The sequence below is a fragment of the Coenobita brevimanus genome, chromosome 54, assembly GCF_032717465.1.
Source record: "Coenobita brevimanus isolate Jiangsu-jjx chromosome 54, ASM3271746v2, whole genome shotgun sequence".
Taxonomy (NCBI): domain Eukaryota; kingdom Metazoa; phylum Arthropoda; class Malacostraca; order Decapoda; family Coenobitidae; genus Coenobita; species Coenobita brevimanus.
Genome location: NC_137007.1, coordinates 16,679,905 through 16,696,650, shown reverse-complemented (window position 1 = coordinate 16,696,650; position 16,746 = coordinate 16,679,905). Strand labels below are relative to the sequence as shown.

Below are 16,746 nucleotides of genomic sequence, written 5' to 3'. Positions count from 1 at the left end.
TGTTGCAGACATGAAGAAGAAGGGAGTCAGACAATGGTTCCACGCAACTCATAGAGTCGTCACCGGGGGAGGGGCGGATAGTAGGGGCATTTGTGGTCCCCCCCCCTTTGGACTCCGAGGCAAGGTTTATGTGTTCCATTTTCCTTTTTATTTAGAAAAAGAAGTGTAGTGTGTACTATGCATGTAGTTTGATGTAGACAGTTAGAGAAACATGTATTAGAGAGCATGCTGGCTTACTGTCTTTGTTACTAAAACACTGAAAAAGTTCAGCAAAGGGGGATGGTCGGGAGCTAATTCTGAAGGCTGATGAAACGGAAGCTCCAGCTCTCCCTGTCATCAGCTTTCCACCCACCTTGGGAGTACTGCCCTGCTCGACTGGTGCTACAGTCTACTCCTCACATTAGTTGCACTAGTTTCGGTACTAATATATGTATTATTTTTTTTAAGTGTTTTTATATAAATGTTGTCTTATCCTGTAGTTTCAGTGCTAATACATGTAGTACTTTTTTAGTGTTTTTATATGAATGTTGTCATATCCTGGACTGGTACTTTTTAATTCATTAACAGTCTTTATTATTTTATATGTTGAGACATGTGACAAATTAAAACTCGGATATTGGCCTCTTAAATACTGGAAAGAGGAACTATCACAGGTTGGTATATCATTTGCTAGGTTTCTTCCCGTTGAAGAAAAATATATGTTCATATAATTACACATCTTTAGAGGATCTGACTCAATATCATTATTTGTCTTTATAGATTGAATCTCATTCTTACTGTTAGCTTTATGACAAAGCAGTTCATTCAACAATTTCCAAGTCTTTACTCTTGCTCTTTGCTTTATTAACCCTCCACATGCCGGCTATTTTTAGCCCTCTGGGTCACCCCAGTGCCGGCCATTTTTCGGCTTTTTTTGGGGGGAGGCTAAAATGATAGATTTTGATGTGGAAACAACGAATTTCGCCATTGAAATGCTCACCGAGGCTCGAAAATGAGTTTTATTGAGTCATGCATACTTGTGTACAGGTATAGCTGCTCTCTCATGCTCACCATGTACGTGAGAGAAAGCCGTTTTCTACTTAAGGTATACTCAGGTTTTTATGCTGGAAAGGTATAGCAATGTTCAGTACACTTTTCTGATCACTTATTACTTCAGCATCTATCACAATATGTGTGTTTTTCTCACTGTAAATGCATTATCTCACACTTACTTGAAGATAGGTACAACCTGACATCGTTACGTACAGTCCTGGCACTTACAAGATGGTATTTACAACATGACTTCACTATGTAGTCCTTTACACTTACAAGAAAATATTTACAACTTACACTTACATGAAAATATTTACAAAATGCCTTCACTATGTACAGCACTGGGTGAGGCACACAAACAGAGTGAGGCAGAGCGAGTGTGAGGGGGGGGAGCGAGTGAGTGTATGGCCTTGACACCCTGGGGGTTGGTAGAGGAACAGTTTCCTTACATGCCTGCCAATTTTTATCCACGAATCTTGAAAAAATGTGGTCACAGTGAAGTTTTTTTTATTTTAGATCATTTTAAAATGGCACTGGCACTGGCCGCGGCATTATGTCAGACCGTTTTAAAATGGCACTGGCACTCGGCGGGTTAAGTCTATTTTCATAGTAATTTTTCTATGCTGTTTCTAATTTTTGGTTAACCATATTCCTATAAGTACGATACTCATCACTAAATGTCTGAGGCTTTATAGTAAAATTGGTATACAATTTATGTCTATATTTAATACATATTTTCAACTCATCAGTCACCCATGGTTTAAAACCACCTTTTTTTTTATCACTATCATCATCCAAGGAAAACAAGCGTCCAGAACACCTTGGAGACAGTTTGAAAAATGTTCATAATCTTGGTTTACATCATTAGTTATTTGGATATCTTGTACTGCTTCATCCTCTGCTGAACATAAATCATCATCATTAGTATGTTTATAATTTCTCGTGAGTTTGAAATGATTATTTCCATTATTGTTCATTGACGTAACATTTATAAATGGTGTGAAGTGATCAGATATATCTGACAACAGAATACGGCTGTATATCTCCATTTCAAAATCATTGCACCAGATACGGTCAATTAACGAAGCAATAAAGTTTCCAGCTCTAGCTGCCATGTTTACACACATAAAAACAATGACTATAGAACACATCAACAAATTCCTGAACAATATTACTGTTGTCATATTTGAGCAAATCTAGGTTAAAATCTCCCATGGCATAACAAGTCTATTGAGTTGATTCAATACTACATAATAATTCTGAAAGAAAGTTAATAAACGTTTTTCAGTCTGAGTTTGGTCTCCTATAAACAACGCCAAGAAGACTGGTAATTTTATTAATTTTACGTTCGACAAGAAGGGTTCTAGGGAGGCAGTTGCTACACACGTTTGGAATCAGTTGACATTCGAAATCGTTATCCACATACATGGCAACACCACCTTCTTGCCTGTTCCTATTACTAGTATATAATTTGTATCCTGGTATAGAATACAAATGCTTGCAATCTGGGATTAATCTCGTTTTACTAAATGCAATGCTCTGTACAATACTCAGAACTGATGATATGTGGGTTACTATGAATTTCTCTAAATTATTTGGTATGCTTCTAATATTGTGAAACAACATTGTAGGTTCAGATTCGTTATCCTGAAATATTGCTTCAAAATCAGATTGTTCATAATAATTAGATGTTGAAAGAACATTAAGAATGCGAATACTATTAGCATCAGGATCACATTCACTTAAATGTTCACACACTTCATTCAGCTTAAGAGGATTAAATTTCATTTTATATTGATAAAATAAAGGTAGTTAATATTATCATGTTATGATAATCATCTATATTTAATAAGGTCAGCCAGAACGTTGCAGCACTATAAACTTCTCCCGATATTGTTCCACACAAAATACAGATGATACATTAAATCCATCCCAGACAGTTTACCAACCAACAAAGATTCAGGCCCTCATGGAATTCCTCCAACTGTTTTGAAATAGTGTTACCCAGAACTTATCCCTGTTGTAGGTAAATATTTCAGGCTATGCATACGTACTTCTTCTTTCTCTAATTCATGGGAAGTAGCCAATATCCACCCAGTTCCAAAGAAAGGAAGTTCCTCTGACCCCTTTGACTACAGACCAATTTCTGTCACATCTTCTTTTGGTAACATTTTTGAAATTTTAATTAATAAGCACATAGTTAAACATCTTAAATCCAGCAACTTAATTGGTGATAGACCATATGGTTTTGCCACGAAAAATCCACCATTGACATACTCAATCTCCTGACTTATAACATCCATCAATCAATTGACCAACATGGAGAAACTCATGCAGTTGCCCTTGATATTTATAAAGCTTTCAAAAGAGTGTGGCACCGTTCCCTGCTGTCCAAACTCCGTTGCTACGGACTAACGTCTTTTGTTTCTCTGCTTTCCTCATATCTCAGCCACAGAAATATAAGAGTAAAAGTAGATGATGTATATTCCAATTTCCACTCAATTAATGCCGACATGCCACAGGGATCAGTTCTGGCGCCAACCCTGTTCCTGGTTCATATTAATGATCTCTCGTCTGTCACCCACAATCCCATCCATACATATGCAGATGACTCAACACTTGACAGTTCATTCACACTGAAACATCCATTTACAAAGTCTAATATCTCTAACTCTCAACTTGGTACAGCCATCTACATAAATCAAGACTTATCTACGTTCAAAGAATGGGGACAAAAGAACCCTGTCTCATTTAACCCTTTAACCGCGGGCATTGTTTTGCCCCGACTGGCCTCTCCCGCAGGGGTTTCGACCAAAATGTAAAAAAACTTTAAACCTTTATAACTCTGCACAGAATAAATCTAGAGCAAAAAATAAGGTACCATTAGAAAGTACTAACCTTCGGCTTTGCAATGATGTAGGTTTCATGATTTCGTTGACTATCACTGGATGGGCAGTGCCATTAGAAGTGAGCGACCCACAATCACTATTTTTCGCTCACACACCATTACCTTCGATCATACACCATTACCAAATGCCAACCTCATTCTGATAATAATACTATAAACATATATGAACACTGCACATACGATAAACACCCACTCTGTGTTCACTGAGGCAGGTAAAAGGCACTGTAATTGCCCGCACTTCACTGCCATATCAGCGGTGTTGTAATCACTATTTTTTGCTCACACACCATTACCAAATGCCAACCTCATTCTGATAATAATACTATAAACATATATGAACACTGCACATACGATAAACACCCACACTGTGTTCACTGAGGCAGGTAAAAGGCACTGTAATTGCCTGCACTTCACTGCCACATTAGCAGTGTTCTCACTCACACAGCTGGACAGATACTGATGCGTGTTTGGTCTGGGGTGGGGTGGGGGGCCCAGCAGGTGGGAGGTGGGGCCCCAGGGGGGGAGGAGGGAGGTGGGGGTCGGCTGGAGTGAAAAAACTTAATAGCTACTCTCCCTTGAAACAATTGGTGCACGGAAAAAACGCGGGGTATTCAAAATATTCACAAACATTCGAGAATGACACCCGCGGTTTGGTCCAGTTTTTGCAATGTCATTCTGGAATGACACCTGCAGTTAAAGGGTTAACACTAGTAAAACCAAATATATACACTTTACTAACAGACTGATATTACCAGATTCGTATAATACCTTCAATGCTATTATTCCCATCTCCAAAAGTATTGAAATTCTCGGTGTCTCACTTAACAATGCCCTCAGTTGGACCTCTCATGTCACATCAGTTGCTAAAACTGCATCAAAGAAACTTGGATTACTGTTCAGAGTCCATAACATTTTCACTGATGAGCAGTTAGCTATAATTTTTAAGTCATATGCGTTCTCAGCTTGAATACTGCTCATCCTTGTGGAATGCATGTGGAGAGGTTGCAGTAAAACAACTAGACAAAATTCAGAACAAAGCTGTTGGAATTATTCATAACCCTGCTATTATATATAAACTACCTTCCCTAAAAGTAAGAAGGAATGTTACCTCCCTTGCATTATTTTACAGATTTTTTTTTTCTTTTGGCAAATGCTCAAAGTTATGTCCATTGTGCCACCTCTCCATGCTTTCCCTCGGACTACACAGGCATCTGGTAGCGCTCATGACTGGAGTGTCACACAGCCATACTGCAGAAATTCTGCTTATCAGAATTCTTTTACTCTTCGAACTGCATCCCTCTGGAACTCGCTTCACTGGAGTTGTTTGCCCCCAAACTTCAACCTACAGCTGTTCAAGTCCAACTGTTACAGATTTTTTATGAATGAAGGACGCCTGTAATCTGGTGCACGGATATTTTTTTTTTATTCATTTGCTTTTCCCTCCTCTTTTTTTTTATGAGTAACTGAGAGTTACTAAGATGAGCAAATGGTAATATATAACTATCTACTATTAACCCCTTAACCGCGGGGCATCACTTTCGTGACGCTTGGGAGCAAGGGATCATACCGTGGGGTATCACTTTTGTGATTCTGTGTTATTTTGAATTCACCCGGGCTTTCAATTGGTGGCTTGTATCATCTACCAGTACTGCCAATGTCCAACACTAGTCAGCACTCCTAATCTCATCTGTACTTACATCCATTGTTGACAATTTAGCCATTTCTCCCCGTTCTTGACTCCCCTCCCTACCCCCCCTCCATTATCCTATCCTCTCGCCTGCCCGGCCGTGCTACGCTAAGTAAATCTTCCCTGGAATTTTTCACTGATTTCATCCATTGAAATAAGCCCTATGCCCTATTCTTATACCAAATAATATATACAAGAAATAAGGTAAGTTAGAGTGCCATACACCTAGAATTGGCTAATTATCATCTGACAACACCTCACGTGCACACGTTCGCTAATTTTCACTGTTTATTTCCCCTTGAAATATGCTGTATAATCTATTTTCGTAATAAAAATATATATAAGAAAGGAAGGGAGAAGCCTAAGTGATATTTACATTCACCTGGAACTACCTAATTATTGCAGGCCACCACAGTGTATTCTACGCTAAGTAAATCTTCCCTGGAATTTTCCACTGATTTCATCCATTGAAATAAGCCCTATGCCCTATTCTTATACCAAATAATATATACAAAAAAGAAATAAGGTAAGTGATAGTGCCATACACCTGGAATTGGCTAATTATCACCTGACAACACCTCACATGCACTCATTCACTAATTTTCGCTGTTTATTTCCCCTTGAAATATGCCGTATAATCTATTTTCGTAATATACATATAAGGAGGGAAGGAAGAAGCCTAAGCGATATTTACATTCACCTGGAACTACCTAATTTATAATGTACTGTCTAGATTTCCTGCCAATCATTTCACTGCTATATATTAGCTGCTGTCAAGAGGCTGACGTTGGGAGTAATGCATTTCTCTAGGTAGGCCACCCCGGCCCACCCCTATCAGTTCACTGTCATCTTCCAATGTGAAGGTACGTCTGTTTGCTCCTGCTAACTTCAGCCACTTTTCACCCCCATGCAAAGGGCCCTGTGACCTTTACCCCTTACTAAACCTCATGTGGATATAGGTAAAAGGCTGACAATTGCTAAAAGAGTGACTACGATCTTTCTATTGAGTAAAACAGTGCAAGTGGAATTGTAAATAATGTGTAAATAATGTGTAAACAGCAAGTGAAAGTAATGAATGTAAATATATGTGAACAGTGGAAAATAGTTTTATAAGTTACTTCAAGTGACAGTGCATAACACAGTGTAAATAAAATAGAAATGTAAATAACGTAAATAAAATAGAGAACGTAAATAGAAATGTAGATGAGTAGTATTATAAGAATACGAGTATATACCCTAGGAGTAATGAAAGTGAAAGTTTCACTCTAGCATGTATGAATACTATGAGTTATGAGAGTGAAGGAGAAAGTGACATTCACTCTCAATGCTAGTATACAGGACGAGAAAGTGAATGGTACGTATTTTACTGAAAGAAATTGAATCCCTAGTGTGACAATAAACTACTGTTACGGAAGGAAACTTATAGATAAAGACTGTAGATATATATAAGTGTTATATAGTAACAGAAATATAAACTGTGAGTGTTTTTATAATAGACAACACTAGCCGCGAACGATCGGAAGTGGGATGGTCATACACCCTCGTAATTTTCATTGCTTTCACAGTGTTTTTTTTGGGGAGTATGGATTCCAAACTATTTGAGAATCATAAATTAGTGTTTCTAGTGATAATATCAGGCTGTGGTAACCATATTACGAGTTGTCGGGAAGTGCAAAGTGAAGACTTCGTTACCCAATTTCAGAGGTCTCCACAAGTCCTACGGTACTCGACGAAGGCTCAACAAACACCCAAGGAGAAAGCTGAAGGTATGTGGCATAAGTATATGTGATTTTAATATTCTAGGACTAATAACTGATTTTTGGCAAATATTTTTAGAGAGTCTGTCGGAGCGCGAATATGCCCGCGGGAGCCACAAGTCAAAGCAAAACAAGCCCGCAGTGTAAGGGTTAAAGATACAACTGGTCGAGTTTCAACATGTATATTTCTTCAATTATTATAGTTACTTCTGTGAATGTGTGGGGCCCTCCCTGACTCCAGCCTGCAAGCCCTGACTCCCACTGGCCGAAGCAGAAGCCGGTGGTTGCGGTTAGTTCCCTCCATTGGACTTGGCTCGTTGCACATCACTCCCGTCTGTAGGCCAGCTCTGAATCTCACCTGCACATAGTGGTCGTTTCAGGCAATGACGCGGCTTGGGCCCCATCGAGGTGCTCGGCTGGCAGTGTCCTCTGCACCTTTTGAACTCTGACATATGATTATGTCTTTCAGTAGTAGGCTGGTTCTGACTTTCGCCACGGGACCCTGCTTCTTGTTTCTCTCTCCTTTCTCTGATTATGAGCCTAGTATGGTTGAAGTATGAGATCCTTCTTGCCATGCCTTCTTTAATTCAGGCAACTTGTTCCTACAAGCCAAGACAGATGTCTCACACAAATCTTCATTCACATACTGTATATATCTGTGTTCTTTAACATTGCTGAATTTCTAAGGGTAGATCCTCTGTTGGCATACCTTAATAAAAATGGTCCATGGACGTGAGGGCCCGCTGAGCTGGCGGTGGATCAGAGTCCCGACTCTGCGAGCTGCACTCCACAAAGATCCATCTTGTAACAAAGAATTCTTGTCACTTTTCCCGATTCCCAAACATCTTCACACCATCGATGCGGATGTTATTTTGTCGGGAATAGTCCTCGTGATAATCAACTCGTTTCTTAATGTTCTTTAATTCGTCTTCAGTGTTGTCATTATTTTCCACATTCCCGTTTTGTCGTCTCCAGCTTTCCTTTAAGTTTTGTTGTTTCTTGCTTTAATCTGTCCACTTCACTTTGAGTAAACTGTAGTGAGACAACGATATCCGTGTTCTTGTCTTCCAACTGCTTCATGCGTGCATTAACAGAGGAAAGAAGCATTTCCATTGCATCACGAAAAGCTTGTTGTCGTATATCTAATATTGTTTTAATTTCTTCACTTAATGGCATGGTTGTTGTAGTACTACAATTCCAGGTAGCGCACAAATAACCTAAATGACGAAAAACGGGTTAGTTTTCTTCGAGGTTGTCACTGTTGTTAATTCTACCACGTCTGCCTGGAGGTGTTGTTGAAAATCATTCGGTGTTTCCCTGAATCAATATTTTTGATGTGCAAAAAGCAGAAAATCAATTACTTGACGTAGCATTTGAAGCTTTTGGCGACTGGAAACTCTTTCTGTTAAACACAGTCTTCTGGTGTTAGCCTGAACAAACGCTCAGGTGTACCGACCCCATCGAAAGAGTTGCAGATCTTTGTTTTATTGTCCTGTGTTTTCCCCAATATTGTTTCCTTTACAGGCATAAGAAAGTCACGATGAAACAAGGTTGCTGAAAGAGAAACTAAGGATAGCCTACACAGTATTACTGATGTCAGTGGTTGCAGAGAAATCCTGACAACCTAATAGCAAAATTAAAAAAAAAAAAAAAAAAGTATAGAAACTTAGAGAAGGTAAGGTAAGCATCTCATCAGTTGGAAACTTTTTGTTTCTGTCCCATCTTTGGTGATCGACTTTTCAACCTTTTTCCGAAGTCCCAGCGACTCCCGTGCATACCAAACACCTTCACAGTTTACCATTTTGGCGCTAATACCCGGAGCTAATACTGAATATAAGCTAGAGAAATCACACTCAGGAATGGCGTAAGGTTATTGTCCCGGGTAGGTTTATGACACGTCGGCGGGTTCTGTGAAAGATCAGTAAAGTCAGTTTTAAGGAATATTGAAAATGCTTGCTGCCCCGGCCTACGATCTTTTTAATGTATTTCAATTTGTATTTTACTTTATTTATGTCATTTTTTCTAAGGAAACTTCTCCAGCCCAACACCTCCCAGTCTGTCCAAGAGTCTGACTGACCCGTTAATCAACCTGGAGATTTACAGTATGTGTTAAGAGTTGAAAATGCCTACCAGTGCACCATCCGCTCTTTTTCAGCCTCTCACTCTCACAAGCTTACAAATAAATAATAACTGCCAAAAAGAAAGCCAGAGATTCCAAGACCTACTGGCCAAATACTGAAAAGATTTTTATAAAAAATCTGATATACTGTAAAGAATTTAAGAGCTACATAGAAAATGGTAGCTACAGGATGGATTAAAAAAAAGGCTGACAAAAGACGCAAAATGAACATAGAAATCATTATAACAAATAGAAGAAATGGGAAAAGAAATAAACTTTACTGCAGGGACGAAGACAGAGACAAAGAAAGGACATGCATATAGGCTGACGAAACGTAACCCCTGGACGGCGAGGGGCCTCGTATAAGCCGAATCAAAATGTCTACTGGTATTAGGAATATATATAAAATCACTTCAGACCAATACTCTGATTTTAATTTTCCCCACTTTATATTTCGCTGGGGCTGAAGAAGGCACGGCACATCTCCAGGGAGGACGAGGAGGAGCTGCAGTATTGGTTCACATTAAAAGCATCGTACTAAACGTTTTAGGGTTTAACTAGGGTAACGGTGTGATAATCGTTTTAGGACTAACAATAGTTTTACCAGCGTTTGCTGTTCAGAGTCTCAAGTTGTGGAGAGGGTGAATGCACAGCTTTGTTGATTGAATGATTGTGTGTGTGTGTGTGTGTGTGTGTGTGGGTTGGTGGGTGGATGTGGGTATGGTTGTTTATTTTTCAACTAACAGACGATATTACACAACCTTAGAAAGCCCCACGGTAGTCATGGAGGTGGAGAAAAGGTCATATCTAACCTCTACAGTTCAAAAATTACTGTATCTACCAAACTGAGTTAAATTATTATGTGAGCAAAATTAGCATAACACGTCACAGTATTAATCATTCTCATATGATGCGAGTGTGTTACTGAACACAAAGGTTATTTCTGAGGTACGGTAAGTATAACAGTTTCAGTGGCAGCAAGAACATAATAATTGTGCTTATCCTGAATAAGTAAAGCTCAGGATAGGAAAACGATCTATCTGTCTCTCTTTCTATCTATCTATCTGTATGAGAGAGAGAGAGAGAGAGAGAGAGAGAGAGAGAGAGAGAGAGAGAGAGAGAGAGAGAGAGAGAATGTATAATATACTGTGTTGGGCACCGATAACTAAAATGTTAACTTCGGTAACGATAGTCCGATAACCCGAATTTTTTAGTCCGACATCGATAATCAGATAATTTTAATATTATACCTACTTATTGGAAGTTAACGTTAAGCCGTTCATGATAACTTTTTAAATATAAATTTTAAAAAAAGGAAAAAAAGCTTCCAACCTCATAGAAAAAGCTTATTTATGCTAAATCCAAGAAGAAGTAAGCATTCTCTGCAAGTTTTGCAACTTTTTTTAATGGAAGGGTGGGGGTACCCGGAGAGTTAGAACCGGGGTCCGGGAGGAATTCAGTAAAGGCGTGATTGGTGGCTGAGCTTTTACTAACAAAAAATGTAAGGAGAAGATTAATCTGTTTTTAATATCTGCTTATATTATTTTACAAACCATATAATTTTCATCACTATACAGAAATAATAAAAATTATTCACAGTATGATTATGTTGGACATACAAAAGAAGTAATATATTTGAGCTATATATTTATCTGTATAACATATATTCAAGTAAATGACAACTAGTAGGGTAAACAACAAAGTATATCAATTATATAACCAATCATGGATTAAATTTTCCTAATACAATTAACAACAAAGAATAGCAATTATACACAAGAACCTAAAAAGAAAACGCAAAACGATAAAAATTTTATCGGACAAAAAATTAACGGACATTATCAGACTAAAAATCGATTTATCGGAAGTCAACTGATCCGATAATGTATACAGTATACTGTGTGTGTGTGTGTGTGTGTGTGTGTGTGTATATATATATATATATATATATATATATATATATATATATATATATATATATATATATATATATATTGTCACTGGCATAGTTACCCCAGTAGCGTATGGGCGAAATAGAAGATAAGATGATAATGAAAGGAGAGAGAAGCCAGCCGTTAAGAACATTAAATCTTTTCTCTTATCAGTTTTGCTGCCTGTAGAGGGTTAACCTCCTCCTCAGCTGCGTTTACTTAGTGGTCACTGGACTGACAACACACCAGATGTTTTTCTCACAAATCATGCAGAAAATCCCTCTTGTCTTTGAACTGTGGGTGTAGCTTATAGTGTGGGAGGAGCTAAAAGAGAGTATTTGCGAATAGAAGCCTAAATAACATTTGCTCTGTCTTCTTACTGGCACGTCACTGGTCTTGTGTAATTTGTGTAACTTCGCCATTGGCTCCCCTTTGTAGCAGGTGCCTCTATTGTTTCTGTATGGACGGAGATTATTTTTAAGACAGCGTAGTGGTTAATTAGCTGAGAAAGGCGGAGTAAGTCTGCTTTATAAGGTCGAGGAAAATGTGTAGAGACATATTTAGTCTCATTTTGTACACATATTCCTGTACATACTTTTGTACACATGTTGACTCATTTACTGTTACGTTACACTTTTGTCACATTGTGTTGTACTTTCCCCCAACACTACTTACTACGTGACTTTAACTACAAAACACACTGTTTGTGCACCATTTCCCATTTTTGGTTCACTCCTCCATTTACAAAAGTGTGTGAATTATATCTGGATTTAACCTTCGAAGTCTCCACATTTCCTCGAACTTTGTGATTACTTAGCCTCCACTGAGTGTATTCTTGTTAGGTAAGAAATAACTTGTTTTATATTTGTATCCTGAGGCTTATATGAATCCTCCCTTTTGTAAAACGAACCCTGGTTTCTTCTTTGGTTGTGTATGTTATAGTGTATTGTAAAGTTAAGTTAGTTTTCTTGCAAGCTTTACCTTATCCCTTTTGGTGCTTAATTAAGGATTAAGAGTGCACCGTAATATACACCCCCATAACAATTTGGCGACCTCCTGCCAGGATAGCTCTGACATAATATTGGCAACCTTGGCCACATACACAGTGCTTACTCTCACCCACTTAACTATAATCAGTAATCATGGCCCTAATGAATGATAATGATGTGAGAGCATTTTTGGATTCTAAGCCTTCCCGAACCAGAGTGAAAACACTCACAAAACACGAGCTCATATTGCTTGCCCAGGCCGTACAGTTGAGATTTCCTGCCTCAGTCACTAAGACTAAGTTACTTGATTTAGTATTGGACACCATGTTTGAGCAAAGTGAGTCCTCTATAGCTAGTTCTGAGCCATTTGATACTGCACAAGGTGTTGACCCTGAGCCTTTGGCATCGGAGATACCTGGCCCTAGTGATTTTTCTTATGATACTAGTGACAAAGTGCAACTTGAGTTAGCCAGAATTAAGCTGAGGGAACTAGAAGTGCAAGGAAAAATGAGAGAACAAGAATGGATTGCCAAAATGAAGGAAATAGGATTATAGGCTCAAATGAGACAAAAGGAAATAGATCACGAATTCAGACTGAAGCATCCTGATAGTTTACCTAGAGCTAGTAGTTCATCTGCCAAGGAATCTATTGATGTTGCTAGGAACATTAAGCTAGTACCTCCCTTTAATGAGCAAGATGTCACTATGTATTTCCATATGTCTGAAAAGGTGGCAGGTCGTCTCTCGTGGCCAAAAGACTCTTGGACAGTACTGCTGCAGAGTGTTTTGAAAGGAAAGGCTCAAGAGGCTTATATTACTTTATCTGTTGATCTAAGTGCTAACTATGATTGTTTAACCCTTGTGTGGTGTTCATGTTTTTGTTATGCAGCCAATGTTTGCGGGTCTGGTGGACCCACTGCATTTATTGGGTTTTTAAATCAATACAGCCATAACAATTTCTGTAAAAATACCAGATGTTTACTTTATCCCAAATGCAGACAATAAAGACAGCATATATGGTTAATAATAATATGTTTAGGAGCTCCTCTCCCAGCTTGCAGTGAGGTAAAAAAGTTATAGAATGTGATGTTGCGTCCATTGAGTCCTTGTGTCATGTCAGGGCAACTTTCATCCCTTGGTTCTTCTCAGGGACTCCTCCATCTGGCCTCCTTGTATACACTTGCAAGTTCCATGCATATGATGATGCAGCATCACAGGCAGCCCAGATCTTTATTCCGTATATTGTGGGTTTTGATGGTATGTACTGCCTGAAGGGGCAGCGGCCCCTAAATGACACCAGCTGGTCATCAACAGTGACATTAGGGCCAGGGTAGTAAAACAGGAGGAGGCAGTGCACTCACTTGTCCCACACTGTCTTGATGGCAGCTAGCTTGTCTCTCTGCCATTGAGCTAGTTTGTCATCTCGCGGTTATCAAAGCGGATAATCCTGGAAATAATGTGAAAATTTTCCAGAGACATTGTGGCACGGAAAAGTTCTCTACCAGTTTCTGCATCCCATGGGGATTCTGTGGATTCCCCTTTAGATCTGAAAACTCCAGCAAGGATAAGAAACCCAAAGTATGCTCGTAATTGGGTTTGGTCCATCTCCTTCCACCCCTCTTCAAAAACACGCCTTGCCTCTATTTTAGTGAAATCCAGAATGATTTTCTGGATGTCATCCGGGATGAAAAGTTCAAAAGACGACACGACATCCTGCACGTGAGTAACTGCCATCTGTGTTGGCCCTGGATGCATCTTTATCATATTGGCAGCCCTGCGGGGTGGCTCTTTCTTTGGGCAAAGGTACCATTCAATTTCACAATTCCTTGATATCCATATTTCTCCACTTGCTGGCTGCTGGTGGGCTGTCCGCTGACTGGCTGGTCCTGCAGTGGGCTGCTGATGGGCTGATCCTCTGGCTGGCTGCTGACGAGCTGGGCCTGTGGCTGGCTACTGACAAGCTGGTCCTGTGGTGGCTGCTGACAAGCTGGTCCTGTGGCTGGCTGCTGACGAGCTGGTCCTGTGGCTGACTGCTGCGGGGGGCCTGAAGCTGGTACGGGCTCATTTTGGAGCTGGCTCAAGGTCAATTTCATCCTCTTCTTCAAACTCACTCTCAGACTCTGAATTGACAGAAATGCAATCTTCAAATCTGAATATATCTTCCTATTCTTTATCTTCCCAAGCTTCTATCTCTTCGAAAATCATCTCTAAGGTCCTCTGCACGGAGACCCTTTTCACTATCTTGATCGACTGCAATGCAGAGCCACACAAGCAAAGCTATTTATTTGTTGCGTTCCACCCCCAATCTGCAGGTGGGAGAGAGTGTACGAAAATATAGAATGGTTCCAGCAGGACAGAGGGTAAAATGTGCGGGAATGTGGGAGCACACAGGTTTCGGTGCTTGAAATGTAACAAGTTGTAACCGTATGCGTGAATAGTAGGAGCAGACAAAAAACTCACACACACACACACAAACCTAACACAAGAGGAACTGGAATTACTGAAAGAGAAAAGGGAGGAAGCAAAAATATAAAATGAGGGAAGATCAGAAGAGGAGAAGAAATTTTTTTACAAAGTAATAGGATTGCAGGTATGAAAGTGGTACACAAACAGGATGGAATAAAAAGGAGGAAGGTAGTAAAACCATGTCATGACAAGTACATAAACAAGATGATAAAGTTGATGTACTCAAATGTGGATGGAATGGTATCTAAATTATTAGAGATGAATGATTATGTCAGAGAAAATGAACCACAAATAATATGCCTAACTGACACAAAATTAACACCAAGGATATCCAATGACATACTAAACTTAGAGGAATACAATATATGAAGAAGAGACAGAAATTTAAAAAAAGGAGGAGGAATTATAATATTACCTAAGAAAAATCTAAAAGTCAATGAAATAAAACTAGATATACCATCACAAGTAGAACTGATTGCAGTAGAGATCAACACATCTGAAGGGAAAGTAATTGTGGCCAATTTGTACATGCCACCCAGATCAAACATATGGGAAAGAGATGAATATGAGGACCTGGCAGAGAGTACAATTCAGAGTTTAAGATCATTACTACATAAAATGGAAGAGAAATCGGAAAGAATTATACTAACTGGGGATTTTAATACAAATATAAATTGGAATACTCTAGATATAATTAGCCAAGAAAGCTGTTGGGACCAAAAGCTCCTGGATCTCGGGCAAGAGTTTTTCCTAACGCAACATGTAAGGGAAACCACCAGAAAAAAAGAGGACAATGTACCTTCAGTGCTAGATCAAATATTTACTAGGGAAGAAAATGATATTGACAATTTAATATATCACCCTCCACTCGGCAAAAGCGATCATGCAGTACTAAATTATAACTTCAGGATAGCATATGACATAGTTAACAGCAATGACAGTTACTATAAAAAGGGGAAATTATCAAGACCTAAAGAAGTATTTCTTAGAAGTTGATTGGGAAAATGAGCTTAGAGGACAAGATTTAAATGCTGTATATAAAAAATTCTGTGAATTTTATGAAATAGGAGTCCAGAACTACATCCCACAGCAAAAAGAAGCAGATAAGAAAATACAGAAATGGTTCAATACAGAATGTAAAAAATCAAAAGAAAGAAGAGATTTGTTGGGGAACAGATACAGAAGACACAATAGTGAAAGGGCGTATAATAATTACAAACAGGCAAGAAACGATTATACAAGAATAAGGAGGGAAGCCCAAAAACAGTTTGAGGAGGATATAATAAATAAAAGTAGTGATCAACCAAAGCTGTTTTACAGCTAGATCAGAGCCAAAACCAAAGTAAAAGATATAATACAATCCATTACGGACGAGAGAATCACTTATACACAAGAGAAAGATATTTGTGAAGCACTAAACAAGAATTTCCAATTACTTTTTACAGAAGAAAAAAATTTTGAGAGGGACTATGTGGAACATGCATGTCCACACATACTACCTATATACAAATAGCAGAAAAAGTAATACAGGAGGAGTTAAGTAGATTAGACAGAGGAAATGCAAGTGGTCCTGATGAAATTTCAAGTTGGGTACTACGAGAACGTGCAAAGGAGTTAAGTAAACCATTATTTTTAATTTTCAAGAAATCTTTGAGTCAAGGTAAAGTACCTGATATTTGGAAAAAAGCAAATATTGTCCCCTTATTCAAGAAAGGAAATAGACAAAATCCACTCAACTACCGACCAGTATCACTGACCAGTGTTGTAAGCAAGGTATTAGAAAAGCTTATAAGAAAAGCTTGGGTAAATCATCTAGAAGAACACAGTATGATAACAGAAAGACAGTTTGGTTTCAGA

The 16,746-nt window shown here is 38.8% G+C and overlaps 1 protein-coding gene across 1 annotated transcript; it reads right to left on the bottom strand.

Moving 5' to 3' along the window:
• Nucleotides 1-13,833: 13,833 nt before the first annotated feature.
• Nucleotides 13,834-14,187, bottom strand: LOC145401043 (uncharacterized). Its single transcript, XM_080273420.1, has one exon. It carries the CDS (start codon nt 14,185-14,187, stop codon nt 13,834-13,836), a length of 354 nt encoding a protein of 117 aa, XP_080129546.1.
• Nucleotides 14,188-16,746: the final 2,559 nt, after the last annotated feature.